The sequence below is a fragment of the Manis javanica genome, chromosome 5 (assembly GCF_040802235.1).
Source record: "Manis javanica isolate MJ-LG chromosome 5, MJ_LKY, whole genome shotgun sequence".
Taxonomy (NCBI): domain Eukaryota; kingdom Metazoa; phylum Chordata; class Mammalia; order Pholidota; family Manidae; genus Manis; species Manis javanica.
In genome coordinates, this window is record NC_133160.1 from 91,206,691 (window position 1) to 91,223,634 (window position 16,944).

General features: G+C 35.3%; 1 protein-coding gene across 2 annotated transcripts in view; it reads right to left on the reverse strand.

The window, feature by feature from the left end:
• Positions 1 to 16,942, reverse strand: part of MTTP (microsomal triglyceride transfer protein) — a 58,415-nt gene extending 41,473 nt beyond the window's left edge. The window contains exons 1-3 of one of the 2 annotated variants that reach the window (XM_017680975.3): positions 16,884 to 16,942; positions 2,291 to 2,478; positions 875 to 1,018 (exon numbers count right to left, since the gene is read on the reverse strand). In XM_017680975.3, the coding sequence (XP_017536464.3) occupies positions 875 to 1,018; positions 2,291 to 2,478; positions 16,884 to 16,920 (369 nt within the window). In that variant the 5' untranslated portion in view covers positions 16,921 to 16,942. Of the gene's footprint in view, positions 1 to 874; positions 1,019 to 2,290; positions 2,479 to 8,061; positions 8,244 to 16,883 lie in introns of those variants that run through there. The other variant, XM_017680974.3, reaches the window with a different exon arrangement.
• Between the last annotated feature and the right edge of the window lie 2 nt (positions 16,943 to 16,944).

Here is a 16,944-nt window from a genome sequence, read left to right on the forward strand (position 1 = left end):
CTTTATTTTGAATCCAGAAATTTCAAGTCTAGAGAAATTTTAGAGATGTGTGTGATTTATCTATAATAGCTCCTTTCTGTTTTCTACCTTATTTTCTAAAATTGAGCTTTCATTTTTACTGATACAGTTTTATGCATGTAAATATATCTATACTTTCATAAACCCACATATATATAATGCCTAATAATTCAGTGATAACAATTGCTTCTCAATTCCAAACATATTAAGACCATTTTAGTAGACTACAATCAAACCATGAGTAATATATACTTAGAGAATTTTCTGTACAAATTTCCAAATGGATATTATAGTGTGCATTCATTACTTTTATAAGATGCTTTTCAGAGTTGTTGCTTTTAAAAAAAATCTCTAAACACTTTTTAAAAAAATAAACTCTACTCAGAAATAGCATGCTTTCAAAAGCTTCAACCTCATACTTAAGCCAGATATTGACATTCTGACCAATTAAAATCACTCATCTCAGTTAGATTATTTCATTCTCATAATTTGTCTATTCTCCTGAATGTATCCAGCCATCTGTGATGAGTGTTGTATAAGAGTAGCTTTCTAATCCTTCCTAATTCAACAAGGAATGTGCCTTTTTTAGAAGGCCTCTCATCAATAAACAGATACTTGATGCTACTACAAATATTTTTATAAAAATAGGGAACATAATAGCTATAAAAATAAGTGAATTCAATGCCTTGATTTGCTTCTGAAACATTTCATTTTCAACCTGTTTATTAATTCTTGAAAAAATTCTAACTATTATAAAAACAGTGACACCATGATCACCTCAAAATACTATAAACTGAAGAGAAGAAGAATTTGAAGTTGGAGAAAAAGTTGTGAGACTCCAAAAGTCACTTTTTACCTTTCCATGTATTAGATGGAGGAGCACAGGTCTTTTCAAAGCGTCCAAGTTTTCCTTTCTTAAGATTTTGGATGGATTTTTTCCCTTAAAAATGCTCTTCTCTCCTCTCTGCTGATTCACATTTTCAACATTTACATCCTTTATCTGGAATCATGGAAAGAAACCTATTAGAAAAATTTCCTATGTCTGTTTCCATCAGTCTCGTACAAAATAAAATGGTAAAGTAATGAACAGGGCTGGCCACAATTTCTTCTGTTACTTTTCAATTCATGATTCAAAGGGCTTTGTCATTAACTTTAATAAAGAGGGTACTAAGAAATTAGGTTTTTGAATTAGGTAAAAATACTGATACTTGGAATCTGTGACTTCAGGTTTACAAGAATTGTGACTAGAAGATGGCTGTTTATATTGCTCTTATCTTCTCAATCATTTTGAACTGTTGCTGTCTGCCTGATTTCTTCACTTTCAGTGCCATTTGTTGGAAAGAAATCCTGCCTATTGTACTTCATCTCTATACAAAATTAAGCAGTTTGATTACTGAAGAAGGAAGTACATCGTGTTTTCTGCAAGATAGTTTACTGTTCTATTGAGAAATGGCTGAGGCAGATAGCTGATGAAGTTTTGACCCAACTACAGAAACACAACACTTACTAGAGAAATCCAAAGAATCACAGCTTGCTCTCTAAATATATTGCAATGACTTCATTATAAAATGTGTCAGCAAATATTTATCAGCTGTAATGAAGCAAATCTTGGTCTTATATACCTGTTTCACACTAACAGATAGAATAATTGGCTTTATTAAGGAAATATACTTCTTTATGTCCTTAAAAAGCAAATGTGGAATCACTGTATGTAAAACTGGAAGAGGCCCCAGAGGCCATCTGATTTGACCTCCTTTCTAAATAGATAAATCTAAACCACTGTGGCTGACCAAACACTGCCATGGCAAGAGAGTGCTTGGTTCTTTCCTCAGGAAGAATACAGAACAGGTTTAGTCTCTCACTAATAATTCCACCTTTTATACCAAGGAATGCAGAAAAATTGGGGGGCCCAACTTCTCTCCTCTTTCTATGAGAGTGATCTCAATTGTCTCTCATACAACATGGATTCCAGACTCCTCACTCCCAGAACATTTCAAATGGATTCTAGTTTAACGTGCCTATTAATATAATACATAGAACTGGACATCATATTTCATTTACTCACCAGCATATGCCTTATTTGCCTGCTTCAACAATTTGGAAAGATCAGATCACTTTTGATTAGGAAAAACTTCAAAACTATAGGTCTACTTATTTTAGTGACAAACTAAGTGGATATACAAGAGAGCACAAGACAAGTGCTGTGGAACAATATACGTCTCAAAGATTGTGGACGTCTAGTCTTTGCATATCTCTGGCAGAAAATGCCCACCGTGATTTTGATCAGCTGGTCATCATCACCGTCAGGGTTCCTCCACAGTAAGACAACGTCCACATTGGATGAAATTCGGTAACCCACACTGTCTTGGAGTTTTCCTTTGCCCCGGTCAAGAAAAACTTCAGTGGAGTATGTGAGTTTGTACAGCCGGTCATTATTTAATGAGAGACCAGTTGTGTGACCTGTACAACGAGAGTGACACAAGTCAAGTCTTAGTTGTGAGGCACCAGTCAGGTCAGGGACTGTGCTATCAGTGCATCCATTGTCCAGTACAGTGGTGCCCAGTGGGAGCTTAGTAAATATTTGCCAAATGAAAGATGGTTCTACTTCTCCATCTGCCGAAATCATTGGCTTGAACAACAATGAAAACAACAAACAAACAAATAAGCTTCCATTTCAGAAAACCTTAGTCGGTATCGTTAATTAATAATCAGATTATCTAACTGCCCTGGTTGAACAATAGAATGGTTTTTAAAGAAATGTATTATGTCACTTTTAATTACATGAATACAATTTCTTTTTTTTCACTTCAGCTGTACTGAGGTATATGAATATGATTTCAAGTAGCAGTTCAGCCAGAGATTGCTTTTTAAAATTAATAAGAACAATTCTTAATTACCATATCATTCAAATGCAACAGCTCAATGCCAATGTAATTTTAGTGGTTAGGAGTCAGTTCCCTAAGTTGGATATTTTGAAAACTTAAAATATATGCCTCTAATGTAATTTATTAATTAAACTAGTAAGCTTTTAGCACAAAGGTTTATCTCAATGTTATGCATATGTAAACTTATATCAGCTGTTCCTGACTAAAATGGTGTTTTATTTTACTACATAAAATCTTAGCAAAGGTTTTAACTTGGCATGGGCAATTTAATGTCAAATAGTATACAAGTTAGTATTGGAAGCCAAAAAAATTGATACATGAGGGAGCTCACACTCTCTCCAATTGAGTTTAACTTAACCCAAAGAAATGTAAAGGATCAGGTCCTTCCCAGAGATGTCTTGAAGTTCATGGTCATACAAATTCTATCTGCAGATTTTCTACCTGTGTCTCTCAAGAGTTAGTAAAAAAAGATTTCAGTATACATTTTTCCTCAGTGCTAATGAGGTTGCATTGCCTAGGTAACTATAAAAGGCAACCATAAAATTTTCCTCCTCAAGAAATATGCATATGTGGGGAAAGGACAGGAAAGGAGGTTGAGATGAGTAGGCAAGACGTGAGGCAGCTGAAAAAGGAAGTAAAATTACTTTGCAAAGTCAAAAAATCAAGAAAACCTCTGAAAAGTTTTTATTCTTTCTATCACCTACTAGATCGCCTACTGCCCAGAGGAAAAAAAGGGGTCAAAATACATCGTGTCTAATAAAATGCTGTGTTTCGTGTGCATTAACTTATTTAATTCTTACAAAAGCCTAATGGGATAGGCACCATTATCAGTCTTAATTTTATAGATAAGGGAAACAGAGAGGCACAGAGATTATACTTTTACCTAAGATTACCCAGACAGTGATGGAGGCAGGATCTGAACCCAGGCTGTCTGGCTCAAGACACTTTGCTCTTCCTATAGTATAAACACATCTAAACATTTAGGTTGAACTCCTTCCCATTCTTAGTCAGTGAGCTAGGAATTCATTCATTCATTCACTCATTCAACAAGGATGTAGTGAGCATGTATTTGGTGGCAGGCACTTTTCTAGACTCTGGAGCTATACCAGTTAACAAGCAGACAAATGTGGGTTTACAGGTAAATGAAGAGGAGATGGGAAATTAAAAAAATAAGCATTTAAGCAAAGTATACAATATGTTAGAAGAGCTAAAGAAGAAAAATGAAACAGGAAAGGGAATGGGGGTGCTGAGGAAAAGAACTTTGTGAGCAGGTATGATTCTGGGCAAAGGCGTCAGGCTAGCTACATGGTATCTGTGGAAAGTGCATCCCCCTGCCCTCCATCCCCACACTCCTACCTCCACATTCCCCTACCTGGGAAAGAGCAAATTCAAAGGACCCAAGAGGGCTCATGCAGGTGTAATGGAGGAACATCAGGAGGCCAATGAGAATGGAATCGAGTAAGTCAAAGCCACAGAAGGAGGAGATGAGGTCAAATAGGCTTCCATGGGGGGCAGAGACTTGGCAGGACATTTGCATAGAAAAAGAATGTGACTGAGTGAGATGGGAAGCCAACAGAGAGTTTTGGGTGGTGAAGTTACATGATCTGCCAAACCTTCAAAGAAAGGGGATATGGAGACAAAAGAAACAGGAATCTAGAAAAGCCAGAAAAAGGAAGTGTGAGAGTGGGTATGCAAGTGTATATGCACAAAAACTGACTGTGTCCAAGCATCAAGTCAGACAGAACCACAGCTATGAGATACAGAGGTATACAAAGTCAGGAAAAACCTTGAAGGAGAGGAAGTCTGTGACTTCCTCTAGCCTTCCTACATTCACCTCTTCTACATTTTAACTGGGGACCCAACTGCAGGTCCAAACATTGACTTTATGGCCAAGAAAGATGTTTTGGCCAGAGAGGCCTTCTTTTTATGGCCCTATTAAGTTCCAAATAAGGCATAAAGGAAATACATGTTGTCTTATCTAATCCTCACAGCAATTCTGAAAGGTAAGCATTGTATGACAGCTGAAAAAAGCTGACTCTGCATTCATATATATAGAGCAGATATAATGTAGAATTTTTAAATTTATGGAGATCTAAGTTTTGTGGACTACATGAAGGTGTCTTCTAATTAAAATAACTATGAAAAGTAAGAAGATGACCTCTCTGAAATTCCAAAGCTTTCCAAACTATCCTGTTGATAATTTTTTTCTTTCAGTTTACTGGTCAAAAGAATGTGAAAAGGGACAACATATATGTAATAAATCAGTTTTCAACTATGACATGGAAGGGTAATGCACAGAAGATGGGCCTTGCTCTCCTACAACTTGTCCCTACCTCTCTTGACAGGAGATGTCCAGAATGGTTCAAATACATGGCTTGTACTATGGTGTTGTCCCTGTTACCCTTTCATCTTTGCCAAGTATTTCTGTTTATGTTATTCAGAGATCTGGAAACACTGGGCAATAGGGGCATGTTGTATTTATAATGTTGACTTGATTTCTTTCTTAGGGTGTTACTCTGCAAGTACACACAATGGCATTTTTTGGAACTAATGTTCGATAAAGCCAGAAAAGAAATTAATTTTAGCCCAAAATGGAGTCAGCGCCTCTTCAATGTACCCCTTTAAGTGCATTTAGAATGTTTAAGTGACTTAAAAGCAAAACTCTTAGTTTTGAACCTGTTGAGGAATAGCTTAAAATACTCATTTATCAAACTTAGATGACTACAATAGCACAGTTAATAGGCTTAAGCAAGAAGATGAAGTAGAGATAAATTAAAGGTAAGGTTTGAAGAGACATGCAGTAGTGATAAGGATGATAGGTAATGGGATTTAGGGTTCCAACAGAAAACTATATGACTGGAAGTACAATGGTAGGATGAAGGATAAGGAAAGAAATTTGGAAAATGATTAATGTGAATGGGCTGAAAAATATGGGTCAGGCCTGCGACTTAGAGAAAGACTAGAAATGAAGGAACAGTTCAGGTCTAAAGGTGACAAGATTAAGTAGAAAGTTCATGTGTGGGTTATTAAAAGTAAAAGCACTACAAAGAAAATACAAAGAAAACCCCTGAGAAGAGAGCCACCATTACAAAATATGACTCAAAAGTAGGAAAAACCTGAGTCAGAACATTTACACTTAGCACATCTCTTCTTAATAAGACCTCTTTCATGCTAATCCTAACCTCCACCTCCATTCTCTCCAGTCCAACCTGCACTCAACAGCCACCCGGATCTGGGGATTTGCTAAACAGCTACACTGATAGTTAAATTTGAGATGAGCTTTGAGGTGATGCCTAGGATCCCAAAATTTATGATGGCCTGATTTTAAAGTGGCTCTTCACAATGAGTTTGGTCATTAAGTGTCAATTCATTACACAGGGCAAGGGATCGATAATTAAATCATAGTACTCTAATACAAAAGGCAATCACATGTAGACAGAGAGCTGTCAAGTCCTATATTTCTTATTTATGATATTAGCATATGCAGCTTGTATCATGAACCTAATGGTTCTTAAGTTTTGGGGCCCTCACGTGTCCAGGCACCTTCCTACATCTTGAAAGGGGACTCTAGAACATGTACACATGCCATGTTTTTTTCAGTGACATTTGCAAAAGTAAGATGTTTCTGTAATCTTACCTCAAAGTAGCACCTATATTGATATGTTTCAGGTTCTAAAAATCTGGATATGCCATTGAGCTTGTACACAACTAACTGTAGCTCTCTGTCATATTCTAAACCATATTTCCCTGTAAGTCACTATTGTGTTTATGTGTGTGTATTTATTTTTAACAGTCTTTGTAAGTGCATATATTTGAAAACATCAGGTTACCCAATTTTCTCATATATAGAGTAGGGAAGAAAAGAGAAAGCCACAATAACTACTATATGTCAATTTTTTCTCAGACGTAACCATGGTATTATATCTCACATTATGGAATATAAGTCTGTCATATTTCAAACACACAACATTTTATTTGGAAGGTAATGCCAAGTAAGGACTGTATCTTTAATAATTAAACGTTTTTGAAGCTGGTGAAAAATGCAATCTTTAGTTCAAGAAACTAAAGTGTAATTTGTTTAAGTGAAATAATTTAAATTTACCCCTGCATTTATTCTTCAATAACAAAGGTTGTCTTTTTTCCTAATGTGGAATTTTTCCACACAACAAATCTTGAGACAGACTTCACTTTATGATCACTTTATTTATTCCAAAAGGGTTTTAGACACTTACAAGTGAATGTTTTTATATCAGTTACTTAGAGTACACAGTTATTAAAATTGGGCCCTATTTTAACTGCATTACATGTTAGTAACTACAAACTACTGCGGTTTGTGTGGGCCCTTTCAGCAGACTCTAAAAAGTGATGACTTTAAAGGTGCAACACTTAGAAATCTAAGGAGTTTGTTTATGTTCTTGTTTTAGACAAGATTCCATATTAATACATTTCATCCAGTTTTTTTGAAACTATTCCCTATAAAATGTATTTGTTTTCTCTTAAAGGTATCAATTCATGTGTTTTCCAAAATCAGTTCTATCCTAAAATAGAAACTGTAACTAGCAACACTATTTTCCCAAAGATAATAAGTATTCATTCTTAAATCTATATCACGTAGTTTTTTTCTTTAACTGACCAATTATGACAATTCTGTCACTTTCGAATGGCAGTGGATAAAATACATGCTTTACCATCTCATTCATAATTCTTTGGCAAATCAAATGCCTTTCTCACTGGGTCTAATTCTTCTTGATGTCACATTGCTAAGCAACTAGACAGAAATTCAAGAACTTTAAAAAAAATCCTCTTTTACAATTCAAATGAAGGAGCTGTATTCAGTTAGTGACCAATGGAAGCAGGTAACAATATCTGGCATCTTTCTTCTCCCTTTTTAAAAAAAAACCATGAATGAGAAATTGATGCAAGTCACACACTAGTCTGAGGGACTGAAACTAAAAGGAACCTCTGTTTTCTTAACGTATGTAGGAATAGGAGCTTGGTTTTCCTACCCACCAGTCATGCCTTCACAACATTCCAAAGTTACATGGTTTTGAAGATGGTCTAGTTTGGAGCTCTTTCACTATAAACACGCACACACACATACAGACGCTTTCCCTCGATGATTAAAATCAAAGTTTAGCAAAAGGCAACACAAACTTACCTTTAACAGAGGCTGAATATGAGGAAATGAAGCAGAGAAAAAGCACAGCAAGAAGAATCATAGTGATCAGCTACCGTCTAACACATCCAGGCCCAGCTAGGCTTCACTGAGAAGTGGACTCTTCCTTTGGCAGGGAGGGACTGACCCTCCCCAGAACCTGCAATAATGTTTATCTTTGAAGAAAGGTCAGATTCCAAACTCCAAAATCAGGACCTAAGTTCACCAAAGGGCTCACAATTAATGATTAAACTTAGGTGGGTTGTAGTTTTCAGTCTCTGTTCTTAATTTTTTTTACTCAACATGGAAAACCAAGAAAATTTTCACTTTTGAGACTTGAATTAAACCAGTCCACCCTCCTATAAATTCAGTATTAAGAGGGGCATTTGAGGAAAACTGGAGGTGATACTCTTCTGCTCAATTCTTAATCATCATCATGCCTCTGATATTAAATGCCTATCTTTGTATTTTACCACTTTATGTGGCAGGGTGGTGAGAATTCTCAAACTCAGCCAAACTTAAATGAATTTTATTATGTCTTGTATGGTCATCTCTGAATTTTTTAATACTATGTGTATGTTATTATTTTAAAAAAACACTCTGAATTTTAGGATTTAAATTAAAAATACCTAAGTTTTACCACCACCAATCACTCAAAAATAATGTCAGAGTAGATAGAACTGTCATTTCCGAAACTTACATGATTCTCCTCATGGGTGACACTGTATGGGGTTGTAGCAAAGTGGCACTGCCTGCCATTACCTTGCTAACAGGCCAACTGAGTACATCAGTTTAGAACTCTAGCTGTATCTATGAAAAGAAACACTTATCTGAGTCCCCAGGCTGGCTGGGAGTCCCCCAGGCTTTCTGAATCCCATTCCTAGGAAGAGACTCAGAAGGGGAATTTCAGCCCTCAACACTTTGCTACAGAAAATTAATTAGGAAATTTCTCTAGAATTAAAGCAAATACCCTAGTACGGCCAAGGTTCTGCTAGCCGAATCAGCTCTTTTCTGGTCCTTGGAAACTCCCCCAACAGAGACCTGGTATGAACAAAACCTACTAAAATGAGGTGGCTCATGGGGCATGTGGGGATGTTTTGGGAAAGGAGGGAATAGAGTGTCGGTGAAGGTCTATTTAAATGAACTTCAAAGTGCTTACAGCATACTTAAGTATAAAATGGCTTCTTAAACTACTCTTGTCTCTCTCAAAACCCTTTTCCAGAATCCTAACCCTAGGCTTAAATCTTCTAGACAACCCAGGTAAAAGCCAATTTGACAGACGAGGACACCAAATGAAATATAAAATGTAAAAATCTCCAAAATTAAGCACATATCCTCTTGAAAAATATTTTCATGTAAAGAAATAAAAAATGAAAATTCTTTGCCTTTAAGAACTATTGAGATTAGAACTTTTTGCTATCACTGTTTCATATGCAAATCATGGCTAAAGTACTTACACAAAAATAAAATGGTTATGACTATCACTTTAAAGTTATAAATAACAAGTTTTCTAAAAAGGCCAGTCTTTGAAAAATAACTTTGTCAAAGAAATATGTTTTTATGAATAGTAGTTATTATAAACTCAAGGTAATGTGAAAGTGCTTTATCATTTTACATTTCAATAGATTTCTGTGTATTTATACAATTTCTGCATAACATACACAGTAACATGAAGTCATTTTAGTAACTTAACCTTCACATATTTATTTAAATTAAGGACCTGTTTGAATCTTGTGTGATTCTTTAAGAACTGTTCTCTGTATTTCCATTTGAGGCTCACAGTTATATAGACCTTTAATGTTTAAGGCTAGAATATGCAGTGCATGACACGTGTGTCTTTGGGTAAAGTACCATTCTTGTCAGGTGTTTACCAGAGTCCAGCCAATAAAAGGCATGTCACTATTGCCAAATAAAATAAGTGCTGTTTCCTTTGAGCATTTGCTTTCCACTAGAAAGCTCCTTTGAGTCATTGTCTTAGGTAGTCATTTCAACACAGGATGTTCAATAAGGCTGCTTCTGTTGATAAGAAATAACATCATCCTTTTATATTTTGCTTATAGCTTTTTCTTTTGAAGATAACATGTGAAAGACTTAAGATTGTTTCACTGGAGAGGAAATAAGAATGCCAAACTCTTTCCATATTCAGTAAATTCTGTGTACCCGAGGAGAGTCATTCTCTTCTGTTGCTCTGTTGATCAAGCAAACATTATATAATATATGTAGGAGATACATCCCAAAACTCAGCAGCAAATTACACTGCATATGAAGGACAGAAGCACAACACAGTATAAAAATAATAAGAATTGCCATCCATGGAATGATTATATGTAAAATACATTATGCTAAGTACTTTACATTTTTTACAGTATATCCTAACAATAATCATTTTACATATTAAAAAATGAGGCTCAGATTAATTTGGTAAAATGATATAAGAAATATAAAAGAACAAACCTTGAAACCTAGTCCAATATTCTCCTGTACCTAAAAAGCATTAGAGAAAGGAAGTGGAAAGAAATTGATTTCTTACAGATGACACAGAATTATTAATTGGGGCTGTTCTTTAATAAGTCCACCACAATTTTGTATGGAGCCTAACAGAGCATTTGATTATCATATTAGGTGTCTGGGATGAACATACAGGGGGAAAAATTGATCTGTGCTAGCTAGGTCAAAATCAAATAATAGATTTTAAAACAATGCTATTGCAATGAAATTCTGCTGGTAGTATGTGATGCTGTGGAATATTTGCTACACTACTCTTTTGCTGCAATAAATGTACAACTACGAAATAAAGATGGATGACTAATTCCAAAGTACAAGTTGTGTTTCTGTTGAGTATCAGAGGTTGTTAGGAGTTAAGTAATTTTCCAAGATTAGAAGATAAATGAAATTCACCCCACTGAAGGCTGGAAGGAAATGTATTACCCAAATAGATACAGATATGGTAAGTCAGGATGATAGCTACAGGGGAAAAATAACTTTATAACATCAGAACACTACTCTGTTCTTAGAAAGAAATGTGATACTAATGAAAAAAAATTTTTAGAGAGACATTCCAGTTATCCCTAAGTCTAATAATGTATTTTTCATTCAGTGAGGGACTTAGCATTTTCAAGAAATACCACAAAAAGTATTTTTGTTAGGTTAAGAATTTTTTTATGATGTGGTGATCTTTTATGCGAAGGCAAAAAGATTACAGGAGAATACATACACTATTTTAAAAGGTATTGTTTAAGAATTCTCTGAGAAAATTAAAACCCACTAAATTCATTTCCTTAACAAGAGTAAACTTGAGACTTAGGTACGAAATATTTGGAATCTAAGACTCTCCAAAAAGGATAGTAATTTTCCCCAAATGGAGTTATTAATTGAACTTTGCCCCCCACTCCACTCCGCTCCCCACACAGATATTTGACAACTAAATCCTCATGGGTCAATAACAGTCATCTTAAGAGGAGTCTAACTTTCCACTATCTTTGGCAACACAAAACTGAACATCTAGCATTTAAAGGAAAGAATTGATGGCTCACTTTTAGTGAACTATAGTAAAGAAAATTTATATTTTGATCAGAATAATTCTACTTACTAAGACAGTCCAGAGATTTCTCATACAGCCTGCATTCAGTTACCCCTATTATTAATATTTCATATTAGTGTGGGAGATTAATTTAATAAAACATTAATATATTATTATTAGCTAAAATGCATACTTTATTTATATTTCCTTCATTTTTATCTAGTGCTTTTTTCCTATCCTAATATCCCATCCAGGATACATTACATTTAGTTGTCATGTATCCTTGAGACCCTTATGACTATGTCAGTTTATTTTCCTTGTTTTTTATAACCTTGACAGATTGGAAGTAGTTTGTAGGATCAAGCCAGGTGTTTTGTAGGATGCTCCTTTACTGGATTTTGTAGGAGGTTTTTCTCATGATTTGACTGGGCCTATAGGTTTGGGGGAGGAAGACAAGAGAGGTGCCATTTACACATCATATCAAAGGAACATACTATCAACATGATTTATCACTGTTGATGCTGACCTTGATCACCTGACAGAGCAGTATTGTCAGGTTTCTCCACTGTAAAATTACTTCTCCATCTTCCTTTACACCCTGTACTCTTTGAAGGAAGTACGATGTGTGGCCCCTACTTAAGGAGTAGTTCGTTTTGTTCTTCCTCCTTGAGAGTGGAGTATTACATAAATTATTTGAAATTCCTCTGCATGAGAGATTTGTCTCTTCTCTCCCATTTATTCATCACTTAACATAGTATGGACTTCTAAATATGTACTTTTTGAGAATGTCTGCATTCACAAGACAGAAACTATCCAATTTCCAGAATATGTCTTGTTTCTGGGTTTTAGTTATAAGAGAGGTTTTTCCAAGGCATCTTCAAATCGTGGTTAAAAGAGGGTTAAAATTCAGGGCTTCCTAGCTGTGGAAACACATGCCACTCTATGACACTCATGTGGCAGGTCCTGAACTGCTTTCCTGCAAAGGTAGCCTATTTCCATTTCAACTTCTGAAATATCAGACTTGCCACAGGCGTTGCTCCAACAGTTCAGGCTCTGCAACCTTAGTGGCCCACGTAATTTCCAGGAAAAAGGGAAAGAAGGGCTTAGTCTGCCTGGGCTGTTCCTGGAAACCAGTCCTTGAGCAGCTGGGTAGGCAGATAGTTTGCAGTTGCCTATTTATGAGTATTTATCTTATATTTTGGGTTAAATCCAGTACTACTTTGTTTCTACTGTTTTCCAGCTTTAGCTATTGGGAGCTCTTTCAGTTAGCTCCTGCATTCCTTTGACATACCCTACCCTGTGTGTGTGCAACTATTTCCTTAATTTCTGACATTAAAAGATGCTCCAGGCTCATCTTGAATATTTTCATCCCAATCCTAGAATCAGTCCTTTTTCCAAAGAGCTGTGGTTCCTTTTCTTGAATAACGATATCAGAAACCAAGATAGGCACACAGCGTGACCATTTCTACAATATCAAGTGTTCTAAATCATGAACACAGAATGCCTCTATGTTTATTCAAGATTTTTAGTTCTTTCATCAGCTTTGTAGTTTGCCTCATATAGGTACTGTATATATTTTGTCAGATTTATACCTATTATTTTTGTTGCTACTGTTTTTAAAATTTCAAATTCCAATTTTCATTGCTGGTAGGAAATCAATTAACTTTTGCATGTTACTCTTGTATCTTACGACCTTGCTATAATCACTTATTGGTTCCACAAGGGCTTTTTTGTTGATTTGGGGGGACTTTTTACATAGACAATCATGTCAACTGAGATAGTTTTAATTCTCTTTTCATTTCTTGTCTGGTTGCACTTGCTAGGACTTCCAAGGGTGATGTTGAATATCCATGACTGTTTTCATATTCTTTTCTGAGTTCTGTCATGTCCCTTCAAATCTTCTCTTCTTTAATCACTTCATTTCTGAGTTTATGTTGTTCTATCTTTTATCATTTAAATATGTATCTTGTTTTGAAATATTGGGCTATAGTTTCTGCTTCATATTCTTATAACATTAAATAGGATTCAACTCTGATTCTTTTTTGTAGCAGATTTTTAAGCTAAGCAAGTTATTCTGTAATTTTAACAGGGAGAAGTGGGTAGAACATCTTTTCTAGCCTGATGGTTCTAGAGCTTACCTTTTCTGATGTTTTCATAAAATGACACATAATGTATGTCATCATCTGAACTCTCGTTTCCATCTGGACCTGTTTTTTCCTTTGCCTCTATTGTCCTTATTCTGTTCAATTTGGACTCTACTTCCCGAAGTTTCTCCTTAGTGGTAAGCTTTGTTTAAGAAGGAAGTTCAGGTTTACTAAGTTCTGAGAATTCATAGGTTCCACACCCCTCCAGCACTTTCAGACCTTCCTGCTCATCCCTTTGTACTCACCTTGAAATTAGTCTGCCACTTTTGCTGCTCATCTCACATTGGTCTCCCTTGCTTTTTAGCAAATACCTGTCGGCAGTTTTAGGATCCTCATTCTTTTCAGATACTTGTTGTCTTTCCAGTATTTCCTCCTACACAGACACTGATACTAAGTTGGTGGTTTCTTCCTATCTGCTGGTATTTTGAATTTTGAACTTTACAAGGAATCTTTTTCATGTAAGTTATGTTGTAGCCATGATCTGAGGTTATTGTGGTTATTACTGTTTTGCTATCCTACATGCTCTACCTGTTTTTATGAGGAGATTCAAACTACACTGTCTCCACCATCATCTGCCTAGAGTCTTCAATATGCATATATTCGTTGGGAGGTAGGATGCAGGGGATAAGGTATTTTTAATAAACATCATAAACTTTTTCTATATTTCAAGTCAATCAAAATGCAAGTTGAAATTATTATATATGATAGGTTGACTTTGTCTTTTGGGTACCTTTCAAGGTTAAAAAAATTCACTAATTTTGGTTTTTTATCTGAAATTAACATATTTGCCAAGTGTTACTCTATTCCTACACCCTCCTACTCCCAATTTGCTGAAGAGTACTCTCAGACTTAATGAATCAGAACTAGGCTTAAAGTAATGGATCTTGTTAGCATTGTTCAGTATTTTCAGGTCAAAGATTTGTAGGAGCTCATAATTGTATTTAGTATGTTTTTGTGTTATAAAATTTGGTTCTATCTGTAGCCCTCTTCTCATTCTATAATCTATAGTCCAGTTTAACAAACTGGCTGACAATTGTTTGAATGTGGTCCACAGACATGTTTTGTTTAGCCTGCTCGTTTTTTAAAATAAACAGAATAGTTACCAACATTTAAAGATCAGATTTCACATAAAAATCCAGATTTTCATTTGCTCTTAAAAATTTAAGATCTGATATCATTAGGCTCACATACCTATTTGGCATTTGTACTCTGATTAAACAGGTAATGTGCTCTCAGGTTTGTGCCATTTCTCCCAGATAGCCTCTCTCATTTGGTATCTTCTAGTCCTCATAGACATTGTAAGTTTATAACCTATGGACTATTATTATCTCTTTGATTACAACTTCTTATGTTGGCCTAAACTACCAAATGTGTGCTGACTTTGAGATGTTACTACTTAGATATCCTACAGACTCCCCCAAACTATTTTTTTTCTAAACCTAATTTCCTTCCACTATTTTTTAAATGGCCCAGTTGACAGAATTACATTCTTACAGTTGTCCAAATTAGAAAAACCTTTAGGGTTATTCTTTCTTTCTTCCTCATCCTACTCACAGCTTTTCTTTCATGTGCCAAATTATGGCATGTCTTTGCTCTCACTGTCCTCAATATTTTAAATACCATTCCTTCCTTGATATTTGGAAAACTCCTACTTACTTTCCAAGATGGGGCAAATTATTCAGTTTCTAAAACCACATCCCCTGCCTCCAGGAGCATTTAGTTGCTCCTTTCCATGTACATGCATCTCAAATACATTATATGTTGTATAGTATGGTATTTATTTGCCATTGACTATCCCACTAGATTAGGGATTCCTTAAGGACAGAGATCATGATTTAATTAACTTCATATCAACAGTATTAAGACAAAAAGCATGGAACTCAAAAGACATCCCAAATAAACACACAAATTTTACAAATCACTGGAAATAGTATTACTTATAGCATGACTTTACCTTCCCAAACTTTCTATATGTTTCAATCTCTGGTTAAACTGCCCCTTTTATTTTATTTGCTGGTACTTTTTTGGAGCTTGCTTTAGATTGATAACTAGAATCATTTTAAATTTCGCACCATATAAGGTTAAATGGCTATGTCAAAAGAAAATCCATTGACTCCACTACTAATACATAAGGGATTTTAAAGTAATTTGAAAATTTTGTTTTAAATATCTAAGGATGGTATTAACTCTGAAAAAAATATGTAATTATTCATAAGGCAGATCCAGAGGGACAACTGAACAGCTGTTGAAAAGATTTGGCATAGCACTGTGCCAGCTTGAATTTAATGACCTACATGTGAAGGGCTCCATATCCAATTACTAATCCTCCCTCAGCTACTCTTGGACCTGATACGGAGGTAGCTGAAAAAAGATGCCCTACTAACAGACCACAAACGAATCCAGACTTCGTTGTCAATGCTCAGTTAAGAGACCTTTTAGATTTGAGAGGAGAAGAAACAGAGAGTGATTCACATGGTCTTACAGCTGACAGCTTTTCAAGTAAAATTTGAGCGTTTCAAGAGTGACATCAGTTTTGTGACTAAACTTAAGAGAAATTTCAATTATTTTAGAAAACAAATTCTGAACTGAATTTTCTATTCACTTTAAATATGTTCAAATATGTTCTCAAAAATAAAAAATAATTTACTTCAGCATTCTTTCCATAATGAGTCTACTATTCATTCAAACCTCATTCTTATCTTCAAATTCTGCAATAATCATCTTTTAGCAGTAGAACCAAAAAAAAAAAACCAAATACAAAAGACAATCTAAGGGACTGTTTCGGTTTTACCTCAGGTGACTTGATCTGTGTATTTAGCAAAAAGGCTAAATATGGTTAAGTATTATAAACAATGAAATGTCGCTTGTTTTGCATAACAGCATAGGAAAAACCATACAAGAAATGGAGATATTAAGATTTTGACTCAGATTTTAAATTTTATTTTCCATTTGTGTAAAATCACGTGATACTGGCAACCCTCTTCCGTATATATTTTAAGTAGTTTAGGCAAGAGAGTCTTTCCTCTCTTCAACACAAATGAATTCAGAGCTCTTCCTCACTGTTTGGAACTTTTAAGGGTAGTGATTTTTAACACTCCCCCACTCCACCCCAATCCCCATAGGAATATATGAACGAATACACGCGCACAGGACGGACTCGCCTTGAAGAGGAAAAACACCACGGCAACCATGTCCCATTCCAAGATCGCTAACTCCAGACCC